Source organism: Eleutherodactylus coqui, chromosome 4 (assembly GCF_035609145.1).
Source record: "Eleutherodactylus coqui strain aEleCoq1 chromosome 4, aEleCoq1.hap1, whole genome shotgun sequence".
In the NCBI taxonomy this organism is placed as follows: Eukaryota; Metazoa; Chordata; class Amphibia; order Anura; family Eleutherodactylidae; genus Eleutherodactylus; species Eleutherodactylus coqui.
Window position 1 is genome coordinate 291,431,322 of NC_089840.1, and position 23,615 is coordinate 291,454,936.

The 23,615-nt window shown below is 42.4% G+C and overlaps 1 protein-coding gene across 1 annotated transcript in view; it reads right to left on the bottom strand.

Annotated features, from left to right (window-relative positions):
* Nucleotides 1-23,342, bottom strand: part of LOC136626786 (alpha-2-macroglobulin-like protein 1) — a 61,099-nt gene extending 37,757 nt beyond the window's left edge. Inside the window, exon 1 of the mRNA XM_066601791.1 lies at nucleotides 23,249-23,342. Coding sequence (XP_066457888.1) covers nucleotides 23,249-23,342 — 94 coding nt within the window. The remainder of the gene's footprint in view (nucleotides 1-23,248) is intronic.
* Between the last annotated feature and the right edge of the window lie 273 nt (nucleotides 23,343-23,615).

Below are 23,615 nucleotides of genomic sequence, written 5' to 3' on the forward strand. Positions count from 1 at the left end.
AGAGTGTGGAGGATATATCAGAAGAGTCAGTATATAGTATGTAGAGTGTGGAGGATATATCAGGAGGGTCAGTATATAGGATTTAGTGTATAGAGGATATATGAGGAGGGTCAGTATATGAGATGTAGTGTGCGGAGGATATATCAGGAGGGTCAGTATATAGTATGTAGAGTGTGGAGGATATATCAGAAGAGTCAGTATATAGTATGTAAAGTGTGGAGGATATATCCGGAGGGTCAGTATATAGGATTTAGTGTATAGAGGATATATGAGGAGGGTCAGTATATGGGATGTAGTGTGCGGAGGATATATCAGGAGGGTCAGTATATAGGATGTAGTGTGTGGAGGATATATCAGGAGAGTCAGTATATAGGATGTAGTGTGTGGAGGATATATCAGGACGGTCAGTATATAGGATACAGTGTGGAGGATATATCAGGTGGGTCAGTATATAGGATGTAGTGTGTGGAGGATATATCAGGAGGGTTAGTATATAGGATGTAGCGTGTGGGGATATATCAGAAGGGTCAGTATATAGGATGTAGTGTGTGGGATATATCAGGAGGGGCAGTATATAGGATGTAGTGTGGAGGATATATCAGGAGGGTCAGTATATAGGATGTAGTGTGGAGGATATATCAGGAGGGGCAGTATATAGGATGTAGCGTGTGGGGGATATATAGGATGTAGTGTAGAGGGTCAGTATATACGGTATATGTGTATATGGACCTTCCATAGGTGTTTCGCCTACTGGTCTGGCCTTCTTTGGCCTAATAACGCGGGAACCTAGACATAAGGAGACACTGTGGTTACGATGCGGATTATTCTGCAGGAAGCGGATTGATTTACCTCGCCGTTTTTTATCGTCTCTGGATCTGCTGTCGCCGCTCGTGTCGCAGGTCTCACCTGTATTACTTCTTTTCTTCATACTGTATAGCACATTATCACACATAACGGATGATGTTCTTTCAGAATCCATTGATGATTTGAGGGTCTGTGAGGTTCTGCACCCCTGATGACGCTGCCACAACTCCTCTACTAGTTCTTGTTTCTCGCTGCCGAGATCTTGTGATTTTTTGTTTGTTTTTTATTGCTTTTTAGAACATTTTGAACATTTTAAAGGGTTTTTTCTCTACTGTTTGTAGAATTCTTATATTACATTGGTATTATTTCTAAGTGTTGCCTCCACCGTGGGGCGATGATATGACGTTACATTTGCTGCGTTCTGTTTATGGGATTGTTACATTTCTGTTAAATACTTTTTACTTGGGAGTCTCTGGACTATCAGTCCGCGCTCCTGTTCAGGGGGATATTAGGGGGTCATATTATGCTTTTTTTTACATCTCTTACACTGATGCCTCTACAACACTAGAGGGCACTTTCTGATACTAATGTGTCGCCCTCTGGTGGGCCATCCTTGAAAAGGTTTGTTTTGCATGCTCATGTACTCAGCGCCAAAAACGTGATCCAGCGCCAGGTTATTAGTCGCACTTTTCAACCAATGATCTTTGGATCTCCTACACAGAACTTCATACATGTGTATATATAGTAAATATATGCAGGAATAGCTAAACAATCCCAGAGGCCTCTAGAGGGCGTCCTTTTTGCTGCGCCAAATAAGCTGAAATTTAGACAGTGGCCACTTCAGACAATGCGTGCGCCATTTATGAAAAATGTGTAGATAAATAGTCGCCAACAAGCGGTGGTTTTCACCCATGCTCTCCACCACCGTGAGCCAGCTTTAATCACTACAAAGTGCTTCAGACATGAAACTGATGCAGGTCTGTCATGGTAGAACTACGCTACAGCGCCACCTATCGGCAACTTTTTTACTACATTTTTTTTTCAGAAATGGTGAGTGCTTTGTCCTAAAATGACATCATAGGTCTTGGTAGGGTTATTACGAGGGCACTTTGTAATATGGATGTGTCGCCCTCTAGTGGGCAGACCCCGAAAAGCCTTGTTTTAGCAGGCTGATGCACTTTGCGCCAAAAATGTTATGCAACGCCAGCTGTCAGTCACGATTTTCAACCAATGATTTTTTGGATATAACTGGCGTTCTCCTACACAGACCTTCATAAGTAGGAACGAGGAAGTATTTTCTGATGGATTTCATTCTGAGTCCGTAAGGAAAAATGGTGGAACTACGTTGTGTACAGTATTAGGACGGACTTCCATATAGGGACCGTTTGCACCACAGCACACATCCCCTGTACATGACACTACTGTGTGCACAAGCCCCAACTACAACTTACAAGTGGGAATGACTTCATCTATAACACCCCCTTCTCCCCATATCACACTTCAGTAAATTGAGATATGGTGTGTGGAAGATATACCATATCACGTTGGCTGTGGGCCGCTCCTCGGACGCTCTGGGGCCAGAGTGTCTTATGGTTTACTTCCTTGGAATGATTAGTAGCCAAATGGTGTGTGACAATATTGTTTCAGAGGGGTCACAGACCTTTCTCCATTACATACTGGGAGGTGCAGTTTCACATGAAATAAAGATCCACAGTCCTCGATAAGTTGCCAGTAGCACTGTCGTGTATAAAATGGTTACCAAAGCATCATTTCAGCAACACATGAAGAACCGTGTAATCGTAATGACAGTTAAAGTGTTAATTTAACCGCATGTGGAGGATATATCAGGAGGGTTAATATAGTATGTAGTGTGGAGGATATATCAGGAGGCTCAGTATATAGGAAGTAGTGTGGAGGATATATCAGGAGGTCAGTATATAGGATGTAGTGTGTGGAGGATATATCAGGAGGGTCAGTATATAGGATGTAGTGTGTGGAGGACATATCAGGAGGGTTAGTATATAGGATGTAGTGTGGAGGATATATCAGGAGGCTCAGTATATAGGAAGTAGTGTGGAGGATATATCAGGAGGCTCAGTATATAGGATGTAGTGTGGAGGATATATCAGGAGGGTCAGTATATAGGATGTAGTGTGGAGGATATATCAGGAGGGTCACTATATAGGATGTAGTGTGGAGGATATATCAGGAGGGTCAGTATATAGGATGTAGTGTGTGGAGGATATATCAGGAGGGTCAGTATATAGGATGTAGTGTGTAGAGGATTTTTCAGAGCGGTGAGTATATAGGATGTAGTGTGTGGAGGATATATCAGGGGGGTCAGTATATAGGATGTAGTGTGTGGAGGATATATCAGGAGGGTCAATATATATAGCATGTAGTGTGAGGGATATATCGGGAGGGTCAGTATATAGGATGTAGTGTGTGGAGGATACATCAGAAGGCTCAGTATATAGGATGTAGTGTGGGAGGACATATATCAGGAGGCTCAGTATATAGGATGTAGTGTGGAGGATATATCAGGAGGATCAGTATATAGTATGTAGTGTGGAGGATATTTCAGGAGGCTCAGTATATGGGATGTAGTGTGGTGGATATATCAGGAGGTCAGTATATAGGATGTAGTGTGTGGAGGATATATCAGGAGGGTCAGTATATAGTATGTAGTGCGGATGATATATCAGGAGGGTCAGTATATAGGATCTAGTGTGTGGAGGATATATCAGGAAGGTCAGTATATAGAATGTAGTGTGTGGAGGATATATCAGGAGGGTCAGTATACAGGATGTAGTGTTTGCAGAATATATGAGGAGGGTCAGTATATAGGATGTAGTGTGTGGAGGATATATCAGGAGGGTCAGTATATAGGATGTACTGTGGAGGATATATCAGGTGGGTCAGTATATAGAATGTTTTGTGTGGAGGATATATCAGGAGGGTCAGTATATAGGACATAGTGTGGAGGATATATCAGGTGGGTCAGTATATAGAAGGTAGTGTGGAGGATATATCAGGAGGGTCAGTATATAGGATGTAGTGTGTGGAGAATATATCAGGAGGGTCAGTATATAGTATGTAGTGTGTGGAGGATATATCAGGAGGGTCAGTATATAGTATGTAGTGTGTGGAGGATATATCAGGAGGCTCAGTATATAGGATGTAGTGTGTGGAGGATATATCAGGAGGGTCAGTATATAGGATGTAGTGTGGAGGATATATCAGGAGGGTCAGTATATAGGATGTAGTGTGGAGGATATATCAGGAGGGTCAGTATATAGGATGTAGTGTGTGGAGGATATATCAGGAGGGTCAGTATATAGGATGTAGCGTGGAGGATATATCAGGAGGGTCAATATATATAGCATGTAGTGTGGGGGATATATCGGGAGGGTCAGTATATAGGATGTAGTGTGGAGGACATATATCAGGAGGCTCAGTATATAGGATGTAGTGTGGAGGATATATCAGGAGGATCAGTATATAGTATGTAGTGTGGAGGATATTTCAGGAGGCTCAGTATATGGGATGTAGTGTGGAGGATATATCAGGAGGTCAGTATATAGGATGTAGCGTGTGGAGGATACATCAGAAGGCTCAGTATATAGGATGTAGTGTGGAGGACATATATCAGGAGGCTCAGTATATAGGATGTAGTGTGGAGGATATATCAGGAGGATCAGTATATAGTATGTAGTGTGGAGGATATTTCAGGAGGCTCAGTATATGGGATGTAGTGTGGAGGATATATCAGGAGGTCAGTATATAGGATGTAGTGTGTGGAGGATATATCAGGAGGGTCAGTATATAGGATGTAGTGTGTGGAGGATATATCAGGAGGGTCAGTATACAGGATGTAGTGTTTGGAGAATATATGAGGAGGGTCAGTATATAGGATGTAGTGTGTGGAGGATATATCAGGAGGGTCAGTATATAGGATGTACTGTGGAGGATATATCAGGTGGGTCAGTATATAGAATGTTTTGTGTGGAGGATATATCAGGAGGGACAGTATATAGGATATAGTGTGGAGGATATATCCGGTGGGTCAGTATATAGAAGGTAGTGTGGAGGATATATCAGGAGGGTCAGTATATAGGATGTAGTGTGTGGAGAATATATCAGGAGGGTCAGTATATAGTATGTAGTGTGTGGAGGATATATCAGGAGGGTCAGTATATAGGATGTAGTGTGTAGAGGATTTTTCAGAGCGGTGAGTATATAGGATGTAGTGTGTGGAGGATATATCAGGGGGGTCAGTATATAGGATGTAGTGTGTGGAGGATATATCAGGAGGGTCAGTATATAGGATGTAGCGTGGAGGATATATCAGGAGGGTCAATATATATAGCTTGTAGTGTGGGGGATATATCGGGAGGGTCAGTATATAGGATGTAGTGTGTGAAGGATACATCAGAAGGCTCAGTATATAGGATGTAGTGTGGAGGACATATATCAGGAGGCTCAGTATATAGGATGTAGTGTGGAGGATATATCAGGAGGATCAGTATATAGTATGTAGTGTGGAGGATATTTCAGGAGGCTCAGTATATGGGATGTAGTGTGGAGGATATATCAGGAGGTCAGTATATAGGATGTAGTGTGTGGAGGATATATCAGGAGGGTCAGTATATAGGATGTAGTGTGTGGAGGATATATCAGGAGGGTCAGTATATAGCATGTAGTGTGGATGATATATCAGGAGGGTCAGTATATAGGATCTAGTGTGTGGAGGATATATCAGGAAGGTCAGTATATAGAATGTAGTGTGTGGAGGATATATCAGGAGGGTCAGTATACAGGATGTAGTGTTTGCAGAATATATGAGGAGGGTCAGTATATAGGATGTAGTGTGTGGAGGATATATCAGGAGGGTCAGTATATAGGATGTACTGTGGAGGATATATCAGGTGGGTCAGTATATAGAATGTTTTGTGTGGAGGATATATCAGGAGGGTCAGTATATAGGACATAGTGTGGAGGATATATCAGGTGGGTCAGTATATAGGATGTAGTGTGTGGAAGATATATCAGGAGGCTCAGTATATAGGATGTAGTGTGTGGAAGATATATCAGGAGGCTCAGTATATAGGATGTAGTGTGTAGAGGATATATCAGGAGGGTCAGTATATAGGATGTAGTGTGGAGGATATATCAGGTGGGTCAGTATATAGAATGTTTGGTGTGGAGGATATATCAGGAGGGTCAGTATATAGGATGTACTGCGGAGGATATATCAGGAGGGTCAGTGAATAGGATGTAGTGTTGAGGATATATCGGAAAGGTCAGTATATAGGATGTAGTGTGTGGAGGAAATATCAGGAGGGTTAGTATATAGGATGTAGTCTGGAGGATATATCAGGAGGGTCAGTATATAGGATGTAGTGAGGAGGATACATCAGGAGGGTCAGTATATAGGATGTAGTGTGTGGAGGATATATCAGGAGGGTCAGTATATAGTATGTAGTGTGGAGGATATATCAGGAGGGTCAGTATATAGGATATAGTGAGGAGGATACATCAGGAGGGTCAGTATATAGGATGTAGTGTGTGGAGGATATATCAGGAGGGTCAGTATATAGGATGTAGTGTGGAGGATATATCAGGAGGGACAGTATATAGGGTGTAGTGTGGAGGATATATCAGGAGGGTCAGCAAATAGGATTTAGTGTGGAGGATATATCAGGAGGGTCAGTATATAGGATGTAGTGTGGAGGATATATCAGGAGGGTCAGTATATTGGATGTAGTGTGTGGAGGATATATCAGGAGGTCAGTATATAGGATGTAGTGCGGAGGATATATCAGGAGGGTCAGTATATAGGATGTAGTGTGTGGAGGATAAATCAGGAGGGTCAGTATATAGGATGTAGTGCGGAGGATATATCAGGAGGGTCAGTATATAGGATCTAGTGTGTGGAGGATATAGCAGAAGGGTCAGTATATAGGATGTAGTGTGTGGAGGATATATCAGGAGGTCAGTATATAGGATGTAGTGCGGAGGATATATCAGGAGGGTCAGTATATAGGATGTAGTGTGTGGAGGATACATCAGGAGGGTCAGTATATAGGATGCAGTGTGTTGAGGATATATCAGGAGGGTCAGTATATAGGATGTAGTGTGGAGGATATATCAGGAGGGTCAGTTTATTGGATGTAGTGTGTGGAGGATATATCAGGAGGTCAGTATATAGGATGTAGTGCGGAGGATATATCAGGAGGGTCAGTATATAGGATGTAGTGTGTGGAGGATACATCAGGAGGGTCAGTATATAGGATGCAGTGTGTGGAGGATATATCAGGAGGGTCAGTAAATAGGATTTAGTGTGGAGGATATATCAGGAGGGTCAGTATATAGGATGTAGTGTGTGGGGGATATATCAGGAGGGTCAGTATATAGGATGTAGTGTGGAGGATATATCAGGAGGGTCAGTATATAGGATGCAGTGTGTGGGGGATATGTAAGGAAGGTCAGTATATAGGATGTAGTGTGTGGGGGATATGTAAGGAAGGTCAGAATATAGGATGTAGTGTGGAGGATATATCAGGAGGTCAGTATATAGGATGTAGTGAGGAGGATACGTCAGGAGGGTCAGTATATAGGATGTAGTGTGTGGAGAATATTTCTGGAGGGTCAGTATATAGGATGCAGTGTGTGGGGGATATATCAGTAGGGTCAGTATATACGATGTAGTGTGTGGAGGATATATCAGGGGGGTCAGTGTATAGGATGTAGTGTGTGAAGGATATATCAGTACAGTCAGTATATAGGATGTAGTGTGGAGGATATATCAGGAGGGTCAGTATATAGGATGTAGTGTGGAGGATATATCAGAAAGGTCAGTATATAGGATGTAGTGAGGAGGAAACATCAGGAGGGTCAGTATATAGGATGTAGTGCGTGTAGGATATATCAGGAGGGTCAGTATATAGGATGTGGTGTGGAGGATATATCAGGGGGGTCAGAATATAAGATGTAGTGTGTGGGGGACATATCAGGAGGGTCAGTATATAGGATGTAGTGTGTGGAGGATATATCAGGAGGGTCAGTATATAGGATGTAGTGTGTGGAGGATATGTAAGGAAGGTTAGTATATAGGATGAGTTGAGGAGGATACGTCAGGAGGGTCAGTATATAGGATGTAGTGTGTGGGGGATATATCAGGGGGTCAGTATATAGGATGTAGTGTGTGGAGGGTATATCAGGAGGGTCAGTATATAGGATGTAGTGTGGAGGATATATCAGGAGGGTCAGTATAAAGGATGTAGTGTGTGAAGGATATATCAGTACAGTCAGTATATAGGATGCAGTGTGGAGGACATATCAGGAGGGTCAGTATATAGGATGCAGTGTGTGCAGGATATATCAGTTGGGTCAGTATATAGGATGTAGTGTGTGATGATATATCAGCATAGTCAGTATATAGGATGTAGTGTGTGGAGGATATATCAGGAGGGTCAGTATAGGGCATGTAGTGTGGAGGATATATCAGAAGGGTCAGTAAATAGGATGCAGTGTGTGGAGGATATATCAGGAGGGTCAGTATATAGGTTGTAGTGTGTGGGGGATATATCAGGAGGGTCAGTATATAGGATGTAGTGTGTGGAGGATATTTCAGGAGGGTCAGTATATAGGATGTATTGTGTGGAGGATATGTAAGGAAGGTCATTATATAGGATGTAGTGTGTGGAGGATATGTAAGGAAGGTCAGTATATAGGATGTAGTGTGTGGAGGATATATCAGGAGGGTCACTATATAGGATGTAGTGTGTGGGAGATATATTAGGATGGTCAGTATATAGGATGTAGTGTGGAGGATATATCAGAAAGGTCAGTATATAGGATGTAGTGAGGAGGAAACATCAGGAGGGTCAGTATATAGGATGCAGTGTGTGCAGGATATATCAGTTGGGTCAGTATATAGGATGTAGTGTGTGATGATATATCAGCATAGTCAGTATATAGGATGTAGTGTGTGGAGGATATATCAGGAGGGTCAGTATAGGGCATGTAGTGTGGAGGATATATCAGAAGGGTCAGTATATAGGATGCAGTGTGTGGAGGATATATCAGGAGGGTCAGTATATAGGTTGTAGTGTGTGGGGGATATATCAGGAGGGTCAGTATATAGGATGTAGTGTGTGGAGGATATATCAGGAGGGTCAGTATATAGTATGTAGTGCGGATGATATATCAGGAGGGTCAGTATATAGGATCTAGTGTGTGGAGGATATATCAGGAAGGTCAGTATATAGAATGTAGTGTGTGGAGGATATATCAGGAGGGTCAGTATACAGGATGTAGTGTTTGCAGAATATATGAGGAGGGTCAGTATATAGGATGTAGTGTGTGGAGGATATATCAGGAGGGTCAGTAGATAGGATGTACTGTGGAGGATATATCAGGTGGGTCAGTATATAGAATGTTTTGTGTGGAGGATATATCAGGAGGGTCAGTATATAGGACATAGTGTGGAGGATATATCAGGTGGGTCAGTATATAGAAGGTAGTGTGGAGGATATATCAGGAGGGTCTGTATATAGGATGTAGTGTGTGGAGAATATATCAGGAGGGTCAGTATATAGTATGTAGTGTGTGGAGGATATATCAGGAGGGTCAGTATATAGGATGTAGTGTGTGGAAGATATATCAGGAGGCTCAGTATATAGGATGTAGTGTGTGGAGGATATATCAGGAGGGTCAGTATATAGGATGTAGTGTGGAGGATATATCAGGAGGGTCAGTATATAGGATGTAGTGTGGAGGATATATCAGGAGGGTCAGTATATAGGATGTAGTGTGTGGAGGATATATCAGGAGGGTCAGTATATAGGATGTAGCGTGGAGGATATATCAGGAGGGTCAATATATATAGCATGTAGTGTGGGGGATATATCGGGAGGGTCAGTATATAGGATGTAGTGTGGAGGACATATATCAGGAGGCTCAGTATATAGGATGTAGTGTGGAGGATATATCAGGAGGATCAGTATATAGTATGTAGTGTGGAGGATATTTCAGGAGGCTCAGTATATGGGATGTAGTGTGGAGGCTATATCAGGAGGTCAGTATATAGGATGTAGCGTGTGGAGGATACATCAGAAGGCTCAGTATATAGGATGTAGTGTGGAGGACATATATCAGGAGGCTCAGTATATAGGATGTAGTGTGGAGGATATATCAGGAGGATCAGTATATAGTATGTAGTGTGGAGGATATTTCAGGAGGCTCAGTATATGGGATGTAGTGTGGAGGATATATCAGGAGGTCAGTATATAGGATGTAGTGTGTGGAGGATATATCAGGAGGGTCAGTATATAGGATGTAGTGTGTGGAGGATATATCAGGAGGGTCAGTATACAGGATGTAGTGTTTGGAGAATATATGAGGAGGGTCAGTATATAGGATGTAGTGTGTGGAGGATATATCAGGAGGGTCAGTGTATAGGATGTACTGTGGAGGATATATCAGGTGGGTCAGTATATAGAATGTTTTGTGTGGAGGATATATCAGGAGGGACAGTATATAGGATATAGTGTGGAGGATATATCCGGTGGGTCAGTATATAGAAGGTAGTGTGGAGGATATATCAGGAGGGTCAGTATATAGGATGTAGTGTGTGGAGAATATATCAGGAGGGTCAGTATATAGTATGTAGTGTGTGGAGGATATATCAGGAGGGTCAGTATATAGGATGTAGTGTGTAGAGGATTTTTCAGAGCGGTGAGTATATAGGATGTAGTGTGTGGAGGATATATCAGGGGGGTCAGTATATAGGATGTAGTGTGTGGAGGATATATCAGGAGGGTCAGTATATAGGATGTAGCGTGGAGGATATATCAGGAGGGTCAATATATATAGCATGTAGTGTGGGGGATATATCGGGAGGGTCAGTATATAGGATGTAGTGTGTGAAGGATACATCAGAAGGCTCAGTATATAGGATGTAGTGTGGAGGACATATATCAGGAGGCTCAGTATATAGGATGTAGTGTGGAGGATATATCAGGAGGATCAGTATATAGTATGTAGTGTGGAGGATATTTCAGGAGGCTCAGTATATAGGATGTAGTGTGTGGAGGATATATCAGGAGGGTCAGTATATAGCATGTAGTGCGGATGATATATCAGGAGGGTCAGTATATAGGATCTAGTGTGTGGAGGATATATCAGGAAGGTCAGTATATAGAATGTAGTGTGTGGAGGATATATCAGGAGGGTCAGTATACAGGATGTAGTGTTTGCAGAATATATGAGGAGGGTCAGTATATAGGATGTAGTGTGTGGAGGATATATCAGGAGGGTCAGTATATAGGATGTACTGTGGAGGATATATCAGGTGGGTCAGTATATAGAATGTTTTGTGTGGAGGATATATCAGGAGGGTCAGTATATAGGACATAGTGTGGAGGATATATCAGGTGGGTCAGTATATAGGATGTAGTGTGTGGAAGATATATCAGGAGGCTCAGTATATAGGATGTAGTGTGTGGAAGATATATCAGGAGGCTCAGTATATAGGATGTAGTGTGTAGAGGATATATCAGGAGGGTCAGTATATAGGATGTAGTGTGGAGGATATATCAGGTGGGTCAGTATATAGAATGTTTTGTGTGGAGGATATATCAGGAGGGTCAGTATATAGGATGTACTGCGGAGGATATATCAGGAGGGTCAGTGAATAGGATGTAGTGTTGAGGATATATCGGAAAGGTCAGTATATAGGATGTAGTGTGTGGAGGAAATATCAGGAGGGTTAGTATATAGGATGTAGTCTGGAGGATATATCAGGAGGGTCAGTATATAGGATGTAGTGAGGAGGATACATCAGGAGGGTCAGTATATAGGATGTAGTGTGTGGAGGATATATCAGGAGGGTCAGTATATAGTATGTAGTGTGGAGGATATATCAGGAGGGTCAGTATATAGGATATAGTGAGGAGGATACATCAGGAGGGTCAGTATATAGGATGTAGTGTGTGGAGGATATATCAGGAGGGTCAGTATATAGGATGTAGTGTGGAGGATATATCAGGAGGGACAGTATATAGGGTGTAGTGTGGAGGATATATCAGGAGGGTCAGCAAATAGGATTTAGTGTGGAGGATATATCAGGAGGGTCAGTATATAGGATGTAGTGTGGAGGATATATCAGGAGGGTCAGTATATTGGATGTAGTGTGTGGAGGATATATCAGGAGGTCAGTATATAGGATGTAGTGCGGAGGATATATCAGGAGGGTCAGTATGTAGGATGTAGTGTGTGGAGGATAAATCAGGAGGGTCAGTATATAGGATCTAGTGTGTGGAGGATATAGCAGAAGGGTCAGTATATAGGATGTAGTGTGTGGAGGATATATCAGGAGGTCAGTATATAGGATGTAGTGCGGAGGATATATCAGGAGGGTCAGTATATAGGATGTAGTGTGTGGAGGATACATCAGGAGGGTCAGTATATAGGATGCAGTGTGTGGAGGATATATCAGGAGGGTCAGTATATAGGATGTAGTGTGGAGGATATATCAGGAGGGTCAGTTTATTGGATGTAGTGTGTGGAGGATATATCAGGAGGTCAGTATATAGGATGTAGTGCGGAGGATATATCAGGAGGGTCAGTATATAGGATGTAGTGTGTGGAGGATACATCAGGAGGGTCAGTATATAGGATGCAGTGTGTGGAGGATATATCAGGAGGGTCAGTAAATAGGATTTAGTGTGGAGGATATATCAGGAGGGTCAGTATATAGGATGTAGTGTGTGGGGGATATATCAGGAGGGTCAGTATATAGGATGTAGTGTGGAGGATATATCAGGAGGGTCAGTATATAGGATGCAGTGTGTGGGGGATATGTAAGGAAGGTCAGTATATAGGATGTAGTGTGTGGGGGATATGTAAGGAAGGTCAGAATATAGGATGTAGTGTGGAGGATATATCAGGAGGTCAGTATATAGGATGTAGTGAGGAGGATACGTCAGGAGGGTCAGTATATAGGATGTAGTGTGTGGAGAATATTTCTGGAGGGTCAGTATATAGGATGCAGTGTGTGGGGGATATATCAGTAGGGTCAGTATATACGATGTAGTGTGTGGAGGATATATCAGGGGGGTCAGTGTATAGGATGTAGTGTGTGAAGGATATATCAGTACAGTCAGTATATAGGATGTAGTGTGGAGGATATATCAGGAGGGTCAGTATATAGGATGTAGTGTGGAGGATATATCAGAAAGGTCAGTATATAGGATGTAGTGAGGAGGAAACATCAGGAGGGTCAGTATATAGGATGTAGTGCGTGTAGGATATATCAGGAGGGTCAGTATATAGGATGTGGTGTGGAGGATATATCAGGGGGGTCAGAATATAAGATGTAGTGTGTGGGGGACATATCAGGAGGGTCAGTATATAGGATGTAGTGTGTGGAGGATATATCAGGAGGGTCAGTATATAGGATGTAGTGTGTGGAGGATATGTAAGGAAGGTTAGTATATAGGATGAGTTGAGGAGGATACGTCAGGAGGGTCAGTATATAGGATGTAGTGTGTGGGGGATATATCAGGGGGTCAGTATATAGGATGTAGTGTGTGGAGGGTATATCAGGAGGGTCAGTATATAGGATGTAGTGTGGAGGATATATCAGGAGGGTCAGTATAAAGGATGTAGTGTGTGAAGGATATATCAGTACAGTCAGTATATAGGATGCAGTGTGGAGGACATATCAGGAGGGTCAGTATATAGGATGCAGTGTGTGCAGGATATATCAGTTGGGTCAGTATATAGGATGTAGTGTGTGATGATATATCAGCATAGTCAGTATATAGGATGTAGTGTGTGGAGGATATATCAGGAGGGTCAGTATAGGGCATGTAGTGTGGAGGATATATCAGAAGGGTCAGTAAATAGGATGCAGTGTGTGGAGGATATATCAGGAGGGTCAGTATATAGGTTGTAGTGTGTGGGGGATATATCAGGAGGGTCAGTATATAGGATGTAGTGTGTGGAGGATATTTCAGGAGGGTCAGTATATAGGATGTATTGTGTGGAGGATATGTAAGGAAGGTCAGTATATAGGATGTAGTGTGTGGAGGATATATCAGGAGGGTCACTATATAGGATGTAGTGTGTGGGAGATATATTAGGATGGTCAGTATATAGGATGTAGTGTGGAGGATATATCAGAAAGGTCAGTATATAGGATGTAGTGAGGAGGAAACATCAGGAGGGTCAGTATATAGGATGCAGTGTGTGCAGGATATATCAGTTGGGTCAGTATATAGGATGTAGTGTGTGATGATATATCAGCATAGTCAGTATATAGGATGTAGTGTGTGGAGGATATATCAGGAGGGTCAGTATAGGGCATGTAGTGTGGAGGATATATCAGAAGGGTCAGTATATAGGATGCAGTGTGTGGAGGATATATCAGGAGGGTCAGTATATAGGTTGTAGTGTGTGGGGGATATATCAGGAGGGTCAGTATATAGGATGTAGTGTGTGGAGGATATATCAGGAGGGTCAGTATATAGTATGTAGTGCGGATGATATATCAGGAGGGTCAGTATATAGGATCTAGTGTGTGGAGGATATATCAGGAAGGTCAGTATATAGAATGTAGTGTGTGGAGGATATATCAGGAGGGTCAGTATACAGGATGTAGTGTTTGCAGAATATATGAGGAGGGTCAGTATATAGGATGTAGTGTGTGGAGGATATATCAGGAGGGTCAGTATATAGGATGTACTGTGGAGGATATATCAGGTGGGTCAGTATATAGAATGTTTTGTGTGGAGGATATATCAGGAGGGTCAGTATATAGGACATAGTGTGGAGGATATATCAGGTGGGTCAGTATATAGAAGGTAGTGTGGAGGATATATCAGGAGGGTCAGTATATAGGATGTAGTGTGTGGAGAATATATCAGGAGGGTCAGTATATAGTATGTAGTGTGTGGAGGATATATCAGGAGGGTCAGTATATAGGATGTAGTGTGTGGAGGATATATCAGGAGGGTCAGTATATAGGATGTAGTGTGGAGGATATATCAGGAGGGTCAGTATATAGGATGTAGTGTGGAGGATATATCAGGAGGGTCAGTATATAGGATGTAGTGTGTGGAGGATATATCAGGAGGGTCAGTATATAGGATGTAGCGTGGAGGATATATCAGGAGGGTCAATATATATAGCATGTAGTGTGGGGGATATATCGGGAGGGTCAGTATATAGGATGTAGTGTGGAGGACATATATCAGGAGGCTCAGTATATAGGATGTAGTGTGGAGGATATATCAGGAGGATCAGTATATAGTATGTAGTGTGGAGGATATTTCAGGAGGCTCAGTATATGGGATGTAGTGTGGAGGATATATCAGGAGGTCAGTATATAGGATGTAGCGTGTGGAGGATACATCAGAAGGCTCAGTATATAGGATGTAGTGTGGAGGACATATATCAGGAGGCTCAGTATATAGGATGTAGTGTGGAGGATATATCAGGAGGATCAGTATATAGTATGTAGTGTGGAGGATATTTCAGGAGGCTCAGTATATGGGATGTAGTGTGGAGGATATATCAGGAGGTCAGTATATAGGATGTAGTGTGTGGAGGATATATCAGGAGGGTCAGTATATAGGATGTAGTGTGTGAAGGATATATCAGGAGGGTCAGTATACAGGATGTAGTGTTTGGAGAATATATGAGGAGGGTCAGTATATAGGATGTAGTGTGTGGAGGATATATCAGGAGGGTCAGTATATAGGATGTACTGTGGAGGATATATCAGGTGGGTCAGTATATAGAATGTAATGTGTGGAGGATATATCAGGAGGGACAGTATATAGGATATAGTGTGGAGGATATATCCGGTGGGTCAGTATATAGAAGGTAGTGTGGAGGATATATCAGGAGGGTCAGTATATAGGATGTAGTGTGTGGAGAATATATCAGGAGGGTCAGTATATAGTATGTAGTGTGTGGAGGATATATCAGGAGGGTCAGTATATAGGATGTAGTGTGTAGAGGATTTTTCAGAGCGGTGAGTATATAGGATGTAGTGTGTGGAGGATATATCAGGGGGGTCAGTATATAGGATATAGTGTGTGGAGGATATATCAGGAGGGTCAGTATATAGGATGTAGCGTGGAGGATATATCAGGAGGGTCAATATATATAGCATGTAGTGTGGGGGATATATCGGGAGGGTCAGTATATAGGATGTAGTGTGTGAAGGATACATCAGAAGGCTCAGTATATAGGATGTAGTGTGGAGGACATATATCAGGAGGCTCAGTATATAGGATGTAGTGTGGAGGATATATCAGGAGGATCAGTATATAGTATGTAGTGTGGAGGATATTTCAGGAGGCTCAGTATATGGGATGTAGTGTGGAGGATATATCAGGAGGTCAGTATATAGGATGTAGTGTGTGGAGGATATATCAGGAGGGTCAGTATATAGCATGTAGTGCGGATGATATATCAGGAGGGTCAGTATATAGGATCTAGTGTGTGGAGGATATATCAGGAAGGTCAGTATATAGAATGTAGTGTGTGGAGGATATATCAGGAGGGTCAGTATACAGGATGTAGTGTTTGCAGAATATATGAGGAGGGTCAGTATATAGGATGTAGTGTGTGGAGGATATATCAGGAGGGTCAGTATATAGTATGTAGTGTGGAGGATATATCAGGAGGGTCAGTATATAGGATATAGTGAGGAGGATATATCAGGTGGGTCAGTATATAGAATGTTTTGTGTGGAGGATATATCAGGAGGGTCAGTATATAGGACATAGTGTGGAGGATATATCAGGTGGGTCAGTATATAGGATGTAGTGTGTGGAAGATATATCAGGAGGCTCAGTATATAGGATGTAGTGTGTGGAAGATATATCAGGAGGCTCAGTATATAGGATGTAGTGTGTAGAGGATATATCAGGAGGGTCAGTATATAGGATGTAGTGTGGAGGATATATCAGGTGGGTCAGTATATAGAATGTTTTGTGTGGAGGATATATCAGGAGGGTCAGTATATAGGATGTACTGCGGAGGATATATCAGGAGGGTCAGTGAATAGGATGTAGTGTTGAGGATATATCGGAAAGGTCAGTATATAGGATGTAGTGTGTGGAGGAAATATCAGGAGGGTTAGTATATAGGATGTAGTCTGGAGGATATATCAGGAGGGTCAGTATATAGGATGTAGTGAGGAGGATACATCAGGAGGGTCAGTATATAGGATGTAGTGTGTGGAGGATATATCAGGAGGGTCAGTATATAGTATGTAGTGTGGAGGATATATCAGGAGGGTCAGTATATAGGATATAGTGAGGAGGATAAATCAGGAGGGTCAGTATATAGGATGTAGTGTGTGGAGGATATATCAGGAGGGTCAGTATATAGGATGTAGTGTGGAGGATATATCAGGAGGGACAGTATATAGGGTGTAGTGTGGAGGATATATCAGGAGGGTCAGCAAATAGGATTTAGTGTGGAGGATATATCAGGAGGGTCAGTATATAGGATGTAGTGTGGAGGATATATCAGGAGGGTCAGTATATTGGATGTAGTGTGTGGAGGATATATCAGGAGGTCAGTATATAGGATGTAGTGCGGAGGATATATCAGTAGGGTCAGTATATAGGATGTAGTGTGTGGAGGATAAATCAGGAGGGTCAGTATATAGGATGTAGTGCGGAGGATATATCAGGAGGGTCAGTATATAGGATCTAGTGTGTGGAGGATATAGCAGAAGGGTCAGTATATAGGATGTAGTGTGTGGAGGATATATCAGGAGGTCAGTATATAGGATGTAGTGCGGAGGATATATCAGGAGGGTCAGTATATAGGATGTAGTGTGTGGAGGATACATCAGGAGGGTCAGTATATAGGATGCAGTGTGTGGAGGATATATCAGGAGGGTCAGTATATAGGATGTAGTGTGGAGGATATATCAGGAGGGTCAGTTTATTGGATGTAGTGTGTGGAGGATATATCAGGAGGTCAGTATATAGGATGTAGTGCGGAGGATATATCGGGAGGGTCAGTATATAGGATGTAGTGTGTGGAGGATACATCAGGAGGGTCAGTATATAGGATGCAGTGTGTGGAGGATATATCAGGAGGGTCAGTAAATAGGATTTAGTGTGGAGGATATATCAGGAGGGTCAGTATATAGGATGTAGTGTGTGGGGGATATATCAGGAGGGTTAGTATATAGGATGTAGTGTGGAGGATATATCAGGAGGGTCAGTATATAGGATGCAGTGTGTGGGGGATATGTAAGGAAGGTCAGTATATAGGATGTAGTGTGTGGGGGATATGTAAGGAAGGTCAGAATATAGGATGTAGTGTGGAGGATATATCAGGAGGTCAGTATATAGGATGTAGTGAGGAGGATACGTCAGGAGGGTCAGTATATAGGATGTAGTGTGTGGAGAATATTTCTGGAGGGTCAGTATATAGGATGCAGTGTGTGGGGGATATATCAGTAGGGTCAGTATATACGATGTAGTGTGTGGAGGATATATCAGGGGGGTCAGTGTATAGTATGTAGTGTGTGAAGGATATATCAGTACAGTCAGTATATAGGATGTAGTGTGGAGGATATATCAGGAGGGTCAGTATATAGGATGTAGTGTGGAGGATATATCAGAAAGGTCAGTATATAGGATGTAGTGAGGAGGAAACATCAGGAGGGTCAGTATATAGGATGTAGTGCGTGTAGGATATATCAGGAGGGTCAGTATATAGGATGTGGTGTGGAGGATATGTCAGGGGGGTCAGAATATAAGATGTAGTGTGTGGGGGACATATCAGGAGGGTCAGTATATAGGATGTAGTGTGTGGAGGATATATCAGGAGGGTCAGTATATAGGATGTAGTGTGTGGAGGATATGTAAGGAAGGTTAGTATATAGGATGAGTTGAGGAGGATACGTCAGGAGGGTCAGTATATAGGATGTAGTGTGTGGGGGATATATCAGGGGGTCAGTATATAGGATGTAGTGTGTGGAGGGTATATCAGGAGGGTCAGTATATAGGATGTAGTGTGGAGGATATATCAGGAGGGTCAGTATAAAGGATGTAGTGTGTGAAGGATATATCAGTACAGTCAGTATATAGGATGCAGTGTGGAGGACATATCAGGAGGGTCAGTATATAGGATGCAGTGTGTGCAGGATATATCAGTTGGGTCAGTATATAGGATGTAGTGTGTGATGATATATCAGCATAGTCAGTATATAGGATGTAGTGTGTGGAGGATATATCAGGAGGGTCAGTATAGGGCATGTAGTGTGGAGGATATATCAGAAGGGTCAGTAAATAGGATGCAGTGTGTGGAGGATATATCAGGAGGGTCAGTATATAGGTTGTAGTGTGTGGGGGATATATCAGGAGGGTCAGTATATAGGATGTAGTGTGTGGAGGATATTTCAGGAGGGTCAGTATATAGGATGTATTGTGTGGAGGATATGTAAGGAAGGTCATTATATAGGATGTAGTGTGTGGAGGATATGTAAGGAAGGTCAGTATATAGGATGTAGTGTGTGGAGGATATATCAGGAGGGTCACTATATAGGATGTAGTGTGTGGGAGATATATTAGGATGGTCAGTATATAGGATGTAGTGTGGAGGATATATCAGAAAGGTCAGTATATAGGATGTAGTGAGGAGGAAACATCAGGAGGGTCAGTATATAGGATGCAGTGTGTGCAGGATATATCAGTTGGGTCAGTATATAGGATGTAGTGTGTGATGATATATCAGCATAGTCAGTATATAGGATGTAGTGTGTGGAGGATATATCAGGAGGGTCAGTATAGGGCATGTAGTGTGGAGGATATATCAGAAGGGTCAGTATATAGGATGCAGTGTGTGGAGGATATATCAGGAGGGTCAGTATATAGGTTGTAGTGTGTGGGGGATATATCAGGAGGGTCAGTATATAGGATGTAGTGTGTGGAGGATATATCAGGAGGGTCAGTATATAGTATGTAGTGCGGATGATATATCAGGAGGGTCAGTATATAGGATCTAGTGTGTGGAGGATATATCAGGAAGGTCAGTATATAGAATGTAGTGTGTGGAGGATATATCAGGAGGGTCAGTATACAGGCGGTAGTGTTTGCAGAATATATGAGGAGGGTCAGTATATAGGATGTAGTGTGTGGAGGATATATCAGGAGGGTCAGTATATAGGATGTACTGTGGAGGATATATCAGGTGGGTCAGTATATAGAATGTTTTGTGTGGAGGATATATCAGGAGGGTCAGTATATAGTATGTAGTGTGTGGGGGATATATCAGGTGGTCAGTATATAGGATGTAGTGTGTGGAGGATATATCAGGAGGGTCAGTATATAGGATGTAGTGTGTGGAGGGTATATCAGGAGGGTCAGTATATAGGATGTAGTGTGTGGAGGGTATATCAGGAGGGTCAGTATATAGGATGTAATGTGTGGAGGATATATCAGGAGGGTCAGTATATAGGATGTAGTGTGTGGGAGATATATTAGGATGGTCAGTATATAGGATGTAGTGTGTGGAGGATATATCAGGAGGGTCAGTATATAGGATGTAGTGTGTGGAGGGTATATCAGGAGGGTCAGTATATAGGATGTAATGTGTGGAGGATATATCAGGAGGGTCAGTATATAGGATGTAGTGTGTGGAGGATATATCAGGAGGGTCAGTATATAGGATGTAGTGTGTGGAGGATATATCAGGAGGGTCATTATATAGGATGTAGTGTGTGGAGGATATATCAGGAGGGTCAGTATATAGGATGTAGTGTGGGGGATATATCAGGAGGGTCAGTATATAGGATGTAGTGTGTGGAGGATATATCAGGAGGGTTAGTATATAGGATGTAGTGTGCGGAGGACATATCAGGAGGGTCAGTATATAGGATGTAGTGTGTGGAGGATATATATAGACGGTCAGTATATTGGATGTAGTATGTCGGGAGGATCAGTATATTGGATATGTATTTATATATGCATATGAACCTCCTAATGCTGGGCTGGCCGACACCGGCATTGAACCATCAATTATGTAACCCGACATTTCTTCATAGTACATGTACCCTAGACATAAGGAAACACTGAGGTTATTATACAGATTATTCTGCAGGGAGCGGATCGGTTTACCTCCATATTTGTCATCGTCTCTGGATCTCTGTTTTCGCCGGTCGTGTCGCAGGTCTCACCTGTTTGTCTATTGCTTTACTTCTTTTCTTCCTATAGCAGATTATCACACATAATGGACGCTTTTCATATAGAATCTATGGGTGTTTTGGGGGTCTGTGAGGTTCTGCACCCCTGATGGCGCTGCCACAATTCCTCTACTAGTTTTTGTTTCTTGCTGCCGAGATCTTGTTATTTTTTTTTTCTAAGAACATTTTGGACATTTTATAGCTTTTAAAGAATTATTATATTACGTTGGGATTTTTTTAAAGTGTTGCCTCCGCCGTGGGGCGATGATATGACGTTACATTTGCTGCGTTCTGTTTATGGGATTGATTAGGAGGTCATTGTATGTTTTTTTTTACATCTTCTCTACAGTAATCTGGGCCTGAATATCGCCCGGTATCAGACATCGTCGTCGAGTTTTATACATGGAGCTGTCATACACCCATCAGTTCTTATCACACTCCAGAGAGATGAGATATGAGGTGCTGTAAAGCTACCGTATGCCCTAAACACCCCATATCTCAGCATCCTGGGGTGTGATTAGGAGAGAAAGGTATTGCAGCTCTGCAACACACCCTATCACACTCAAGGAAGCTGAAATATGTGTTGGGGCATACAGTAGCTCTACAACATCTCTTATCGTAGCTTTCTGATGTGTGATAAAGGGAGATGTAGAGCTATCATACACTCATCCAATGAGATGAGATATTAGGTGTTGTAGAGCTACTGTATCCCCCAACACTCATATATCAGCTTCTGTGAGTGTGATATGGTCTGTTGCAGAGCTGCAATACCTTTCTCTCTTAATCACACTACAGGAAGCTGAGATATGGGGTGTTGGAGGGATATGGTAGCTCTACAACACCCCTTATCTCAGCTTCCTGGAGTGTGATAAGGGGAGATGGAAGGCTACGAACCCCCACCTCCCCTTATTGCACTCTAGGAAGCTGATAAATGGGGTGTACCTGTGCCTGAAGCTTGGATGAACCATTGTAGTCACCATTAATTGCCTTTTTTGAATAATATGAAAAAAAATCTGGATGACTCTAGTTCATGTTTCGGTGACATAGAGCGCCCTTACTTTTGCCCCTTTTATCTCCCTGTCCACCATATTAGAGTGGTCTGTTCTCAATATACATGGACTGTATATGTGCCGATGCTTCCTTCCATGCAAATAAAAAGATGGAAAAATGTCTCTACAGTGCCACCTATTGGAAAGCAGCATTCCTGCAAGTTAATGTCAGATCTTTTAAGACGTCTTCTAACAATGATTGGGAATTATGAGGCTCTCACCAGCCAGGAGCCTACTGCAGACCGATGAGGGGCAAAAACCTCAAAACAGTCTGTACACGGTTATCTCTTCCTTCTGGAGAAGACTCTGGCTTTGCTTTATATTCCCAGTCATAGTTATATGGCTTATTAAAAGGACTGATATTAACTTGCAGGAATGCTGCCTTCCAATAGGTGGCACTGTAGAGGCATTGTTCCATCTTTCCATTTACATACATTTCCCAGAAGAGTATGGGTGGCCTTATTAGTCTCCTCAATAGCTGTTCTCTCTAAGGAGAGACCATATTCTTCCTGACCCAATACTTCCTTCCACTATAGATGCAACTTTGGGTATTTCTGCAGATTAGACCCCCTTTTCCCGTTTACCCTTCGCTCTATCACCCATTATTTGCAGCCAGTGGATAGCAGGCTCTATAGATTAGATACAATGTGATGGACAACACGGACACAACAGCTATCTTCCTTATCTTCCCTTATTTGTGTTATAACACCCCAATATCCTCTCCAAAGTGCTGAGATCAGATCAGCCTCCCAATAATGAATATATCTTCCGGATGGGATAAATCTTGGGTCATCTAAACCGCCAAAATAAGTGTTTTATTCCTGCAAACCATAGCCAATACCGCAGATACAAGTCTTCTTTCAGGTCAAACTCCTGACCCATAGTAACAAAAGACTTTACAAGGATCTGTAATCCAGTTACTCCGCTCTCACCGCCCCTCTACTCTCCCAGGTCTCACACCCAGTAATCTTATTTCATCCCATGCAGCCCACCAAGGGGCGCCCCTACCATGTGGCGATCTCAGAGATACAGTAACATGACGATCAACTCACTTACCTAGTGAAGACAGGAGAAGGACCCCACCGACTCTACTCAGTGCAGCGCCATCAGGATCGGTCAGCAGAGAGATCAATAATAATATAATCCGACACATACAAAGATTACTTACCACCTTCAAATATACAGGTGGTCGGAGCGACAATGTCCCAGCTGGTCAAAATGTGGAGACCATTCTCCTGGTGAGAGAAGAAGCAGATCACCATCATTGATATATAAAGGCGAAGACCAGGAGAAACTTTATTTTATATATACAAACACACACATATACAGAACAGGAGAAGTGCTATTGTGCATTGTGTATATACACTCTTGTCAAGAAAACCATCCCGCCCCTAGGAGGAGTTGTCGTGCTGCAAAACTCATCCTGCAGTTATATGTCAGGCAGATATACAAATGATGAGTTGTGGTTATTAGATGAACGGTCTTGTCACCGGAGGCCCTAAAAGTGGTTCCCCCCTTGGCCTATAAGAGGCTCT